This window comes from Solanum lycopersicum, chromosome 5 (genome assembly GCF_036512215.1).
Source record: "Solanum lycopersicum chromosome 5, SLM_r2.1".
Lineage (NCBI taxonomy): Eukaryota > Viridiplantae > Streptophyta > Magnoliopsida > Solanales > Solanaceae > Solanum > Solanum lycopersicum.
Genome location: NC_090804.1, coordinates 23,228,177 through 23,234,615, shown reverse-complemented (window position 1 = coordinate 23,234,615; position 6,439 = coordinate 23,228,177). Strand labels below are relative to the sequence as shown.

Below are 6,439 nucleotides of genomic sequence, written 5' to 3'. Positions count from 1 at the left end.
TCCCGCAGATTCCTTCCCCGTTCCAAACGCAAATACAGACATGGGAGACAACAATGAACAAATCAGCCTCACAGACGTCGTGGTGGCTCAGCCCACCGCGGCAGAGCAGAATGAGCTTATTGCGCAGCTAATGCAGCAGATAGAAGATCTGAGAGTAGAATTGCAGCAAAGGCAAGATACGCCTCCACCCGGGTTTGGCCCCAACTTTCTCGACGCGAGACCTCCTACATACTTTCCCTCGTCCAACTTGGATCCTACTCAGCACCGTCCATCGACACCCGTGCATAACCCCTCCAGAATAGATATAACCACCCAAAACCCCCAATACGCGTCAGTCTCCTATCAGACTCCCTCACCACTCCCAAACAATCCTTCACAAATACCCCCACACCCCCAAAACATTCCAACAGCCCCACTACCCCAAAATCAAACCCAAAATCCCACCGCCTTCAATTCCCAAACACCGCATCCCCACTTGACCCAAAATACCAGTCCCTAAAATTATCCGCAAAATTATCAAACCACACAGAACGTCCCAAGCCCTTCCATAGCTCCACCCCTCCCCAAAAGAACCACTTTTCAAGTCCCTATACCAGTCGAGCATGAGGTGCACGGCTCCGAGTTGGACCCTTACGAGGAGCAAGAGAGAGAGTGGAGGGCGAGGGAAGAAACGAAGGTAGACATAAAGGAGGAGATCAAAAGGGCAATGAAAGAATTGCAATGCACTCCAGACGTCGCCGGGTTAAGCTACGCGGAACTTTGCATCCACCCAGACTTGAACCTGCCTGAAGGGTTCAAGATCCCGAAGTTTGATACCTTCGGAGGGGTGGGCAACCCCATGGCACACCTAAGAGCATACTGTGACCAACTCGTAGGAGTTGGAAAAGATGAAGCGTTGCTGATGAGGTTGTTCAGCCGGAGCGGAGCCTGTGCGGTGAGGCCCTGGAATGGTTCACGTCGCATGAGACTCGACAATGGCCCAGTTGGAGTACACTGGCTAAGGATTTCATCGACAGATTCGCATACAACGTCGAGATAGTTCCTGATCGGTACTCCTTGGAGAAGATGAAGCAGAAGCCCACAGAAAGCTATCGAGAATTCGCATACAGATGGAGGAAAGAGGCGGCAAAGGTGAGGCCTCCGATGACAGAAAAAGAGATTGTGGAGGTGTTCGTGCGGGTGCAGGATATGACAGGATCATCTTGTTAATCGGCGCCAAGTTCGCCGAAATAGTCAGAGTGGGTGAGACTATTGAAGATGGCATGAAGTCGGGAAAGATAGCCCGAGTGTCTGCATCGCCTGGGTCTTCCGGACTGGTAAGGAAGAAAAGAGAGGAGATTAACGCTATCTCACATGGGGGAAGAAAAGCCCCCAGAAACTTACCACGTCCCCAAGGCCGCTCCTACCCTCCATCAAAGCCTCATCAAGCCTACCGTCCAAACTCAAATCATTCCAGCCACTACAATGCCGGCCCCACTTATCCAGAAGCCCATATTGTGTCGTATCAGAATCCACCCCCGATTCCCCAAAATTTTCCAAACTACCCCCAAGCCTATTAAGTCCCTCCCCACTACCAGAATGTCGCTCCCAGCTGCGCTAATGTACAGCCAAGCTATCAAGCACCATTCCCCGCATATCAAATACAAACCCCAGCATATCAAAACCCCCATCCAAATTACCAAGCCCCAATGCCAAACTACCAAATAAATCCCCATCCCAGAGCCCAAGCTCCACGACCAAATGCCCGCAATTACCAACAAGTCCCTCCCCCTAAACAAAGTGGTTATGATCCTCCCCGTCCGAGATTTGAAAAAAGGCCTTCAAGGAAATTTACCACACTTGCTGAAAGCCGGACAAAACTATTTGAGAGGCTAGTTGCAGATGGATACATCCACCCTATGTGGCCCAAACTCGTGAATGTCAACTCAAAGTTCTACAGGCCAGATCAAAGGTGTGCTTATCATTCCAACAGTGTTGGACATGACACGAAAGATTGCATCAACCTTAAGCACAAAATCCAAGACCTGATCGATCAGGAGGTAGTTTCTCTTCAACCGGCAGCGCCAAACGTCAACACGAATCCATTGCCAAATCATGGGGGTGGAAACACCAACATGATAGAAACTGACGAAGATGGGCGTGAAGCCAAGGGAATTACTCCTGTTGTTCAGGAAGACTTGGAAAGGGCTGTCGCTTCTTTAAGCGTCAAGGAAAGGAGGGAGTTTGTTATTCTGACACCTGCAAAGGCTGCTGCCTTGGTGCCCTCAAAGACTCTCCCCAAACCCAAATTTGTGATAGAAACGGCTGTAGCTCAAGGCATGACTAAATCGGGCAGATGCTACACTCTTGAAGAGCTTGCTCTCGGAGGAAAGAAGAAGGACCATGCTAAGAGGCCGATAAGCGAGGGGGAAGCAGAAGAGTTCTGGAGAAGGATGCAACCGAAGGACTATTCCATCGTCAAACATTTAGAGAAGACTCCGGCTCAAATATCTGTGTGGGCCCTGCTGATGAGCTCTCAGTCCCACAGGCAGGCCTTAATGAAAGCTCTTGATGATACATACGTGCCCTCACGCACAAGCAGCGACAATGCAGCTGCTATGATTCACCGAGTCATTCAGGGACACCGCATCAACTTCTGCGATGATGAGTTGCCGTCCGAAGGGAGAGCCCACAACAAAGCTCTACACATCACCGTAGTATGCCGCGGAAAGATCATCAACCGTGTTTTAGTAGACGACGGATCTGGCCTAAATATATGCCCCTTGTCCACGCTGAAGCAGCTGAGGTTTGACCTCGGAAAGTTGGAGAAAAACCAGGTCAATGTGAGAGCATTTGATGGTGTGCAGAGAGAGACGTTAGGAGCGGTGAACTTGATCATCCAAATGGGCCCCGCGGAGTTCGAGGCAAAATTCCAGGTGTTGGATATCGACACCAGCTATAACCTCCTTTTGGGAAGGCCATTCATTCATATGGCTGGAGCCATCCCCTCCACTCTTCACCAAGTGATGAAACTAGTATGGAGAAATGAAGAACTAGTTATTCACGGGGAAAGGAACCATTCAGGTAAGCAGGTGCCGATCTTGGACGAGACGCCGCAAACTTCAGATTTCTACACAGTGGAGTTGGTAAATGCCACCGATGAGGGCTTGGCACCACAGACTCCCATGCCGGCCGTGTACAAAATGATTGCCACGGTAATGCTGCAGAGCGGATTCGAACCAGGTTCCGGACTAGGAAGGAATGCCCAAGGGATCATCAAGCCAGTTCCCGTCCTTGCTCATGGATCAAAGTATGGTTTGGGGTACATCCCCACTGATGATGATATGAAGATGAAGAGGAGAAGGGATCAATAGTTGACTAAGCCGATCCCACATCTCTATCACTCCTTTCCAGTCCAGGAGCACGCCGAGCCTGAAGACGAGGGGGAAGGAATCTGTGACCTGTTCAACGAGATCAATGCCGTCATCGAGGAGGAGGCTGAGCCAGCAGGCATTCGTGATGTTGAACCAGGGGAGATGCTGCAAAATTGGATGTCCACGCCGATCCTGATGCCCCGAACTCTGTGGTAGAATGGAGTTATTTTGTGCATGCCAAAATCGGTGGTCGTTCGGAAGAGGCCCGAGACCCACCATTTCTGAATTTTCTTGATTTTGAATTTTGTTATGATTGTTTAAAGGGCGACACGGCCTTGTGCCATGACCCAAATTTGCATTTTTGATTCAATTTAAATGAAAGCCTCCTTATTTTGACTTTGTTTATTCGATTGCTTGTTATATTTTACTTTTCTAATTTTGTCTGTTTATGATTTCAGTAACGTAAGTTACAAACCTGCCAATGTCATGTCATGTCATGAGCTAAACGAGCAAAATGAGGCAAATGACGACGAGGCTGACGACTACGACGAAGAAAGTGGGGAACCAAACTATGTGGTAGAAGAGTTTCGACAGTTCGAGAATCAACATAAACCGAATCTGGAGGAAACAGATACGGTAAATTTGGGAGATTCAGAATGTGTCAAAGAGGTTAAGATCAGCACTCACCTGAATGAAACTCAGAAGGAGAGCCTGTTTCATTTGCTTGCCGAATACAGTGATGTGTTTGTTTGGGAGGTCAGTGACATGCAGGGGCTGAGTACTGATGTCGTATCTCATAAGCTGCCTATCAACCCAGGGTTCGAGCCGGTGAAGCAAAAGACTCGGAAATTCAAGCCTGAATTGAGCTTGAAGATTAAGGAGGAAATCACCAAGCAGATAGAGTCGCGGTTGGTAGAAGTAACGCAATATCCCACCTGGTTGGCGAATGTCGTTCCGGTCGCCAAGAAAGATGGAAAAATCAGGATTTGTGTTGATTACAGAGATCTCAACAAGGCTAGTCCGAAGGATAATTTTCCGTTGCCAAATATCCATATTTTGATTGACAACTGTGCCAAACATGAGATGAAGTCATTTGTGGATTGTTACGCGGGTTATCACCAAATCTTGATGGATGAAGAAGACGCAGAAAAAACGGCATTCATCACACCTTGGGGTGTATATCACTACAGGGTAATGCCGTTCGGCCTCAAGAACGCCGGTGCTACTTACATGAGAGCCATGACAACCATCTTTCATGACATGATTCACAAGGAAATTGAAGTGTACGTGGACGATGTCATAATCAAATCCCGCGAGAGTTCGGATCATTTGACACACCTGAAGAAATTCTTTGAACGTTTGCATCGGTACAACTTGAAGCTAAATCCCGCCAAATGTGCTTTTGGAGTCCCAACTGGGAAGTTGTTGGGGTTTATAGTCAGCAGAAGAGGTATTGAGCTCGATCCTTCCAAGATTAAAGCAATTCAGGAGTTACCTCCGCCGAAGACGAGAAAAGAGGTGATGAGTTTCTTGGGGAGGTTAAACTATATCAGCCGGTTTATAGCACAATCAACAGTGGTATGTGAGCCTATCTTCAAGTTGCTGAAGAAAGATGCCCCAACTAAGTGGACTGAGGAGTGACAGACCGCTTTCAACGCTATCAAGAGCTACTTGTCTAACCCACCAGTATTGGTTCCTCCGCGAGAAGGGAGTCCTTTGTTGCTGTATTTGTCTGTCTCAGATAACGCCTTTGGGTGCGTACTTGGTAAACACAACGAGACAGGGAAGAAGGAAAAGGCTATCTACTACATCAGCAAGAAATTTACTCCGTACGAGTCACGCTACACTTTGCTGGAAAAAACATGCTGTGCTCTGACGTGGCTTGCCCACAAGCTGAGGCACTATTTGTTGTCGTATACTACATATCTTATCTCCAGAATGGATCCATTGAAGTATATTTTCCAGAAAGCGATGCCGACCGGGAAGTTAGCTAAATGGCAAATGCTGTTGAGTGAGTTTGACATCGTGTACGTGACTCAGAAGGCAATAAAGGCACAAGCCTTGGCTGATCATCTTGCGGAAAATCCCGTTGATGAAGAGTATGAACCTCTCAAAACATATTTTCACGATGAAGAAGTGTCCTTTGTGGGTGAAGATATCTCTGAAGCTTATCCAGGTTGGAGATTATTCTTCGATTGAGCGGTGAATCACCAGGGTAAAGGTGTTGGAGCACTCCTGGTATCAGAATCTGGTCAGCACTATCCTATGGCGGCTAAGCTACGATTCAACTGCACAAACAACATGGCTGAGTATGAAGCTTGCATTCTCGGTTTGAAGATGGCCGTTGACATGAATGTTTACGAGTTACTGGTTATTGGGGATTCAGACCTCTTGATTCACCAGGTTCAAGGAGAATGGGCTGTGAAGAACCCGAAGATTGTACCTTATGTACAATATGTGCAAAACCTGTGTAAAAGGTTTCGCAAGATCGAGTTCAGACATACTCCCCGAATACATAAGGAATTAGCTGATGCTCTTGCCACCATCGCTTCAATGATCAAACATCCGGACGCTGATTATATTGACCCTCTGGATATAGATTTGAAGGAGCATCCCGTCCATTGTTCACACGTGGAATCAGAACCAGATGGTTAGCCTTGGTATTTTGACCTAAAGAGATACTTAGAGTCTGGGACATATCCAGAAGACGCTACATCTAATCAAAAGAAATCGATACGTCGTATGGCTCTCAATTTCTTTTTGAATGGAGAAGTCCTGTATAGGAGGACTCCAGATCTGGGTCTTTTAAGATGTGTAGATGCTGCTGAAGCTATGAGGCTTATTGAACAGATACATGCTGGAGTTTGTGGTACACACATGAACGGGCTTACCTTAGCAAGAAAGATTCTTCGAGCCGGTTATTTCTGGATGACTATGGAGAACGACTGTTGCAAATTCGTACAAAAATGCCACAAATGTCAAGTGCACGGCGATCTGATACGGGTGCCACCTCACGAACTTAATGCTATGAGTTCACCTTGGCCATTTGTAGCCTGGGGAATGGATGTCATCGGTCCTATAGAGCC

At 47.4% G+C, this 6,439-nt stretch overlaps 1 protein-coding gene across 1 annotated transcript; it reads left to right on the top strand.

Moving 5' to 3' along the window:
* The first annotated feature begins 1,688 nt into the window (after positions 1–1,688).
* Positions 1,689–6,008, top strand: LOC138348705 (uncharacterized). Its single transcript, XM_069298277.1, has 6 exons — positions 1,689–3,294; positions 3,394–3,565; positions 3,812–4,367; positions 4,443–4,803; positions 5,041–5,364; positions 5,554–6,008. Exons 1-6 carry the CDS (start codon positions 1,689–1,691, stop codon positions 6,006–6,008), a joined length of 3,474 nt encoding a protein of 1,157 aa, XP_069154378.1.
* Positions 6,009–6,439: the final 431 nt, after the last annotated feature.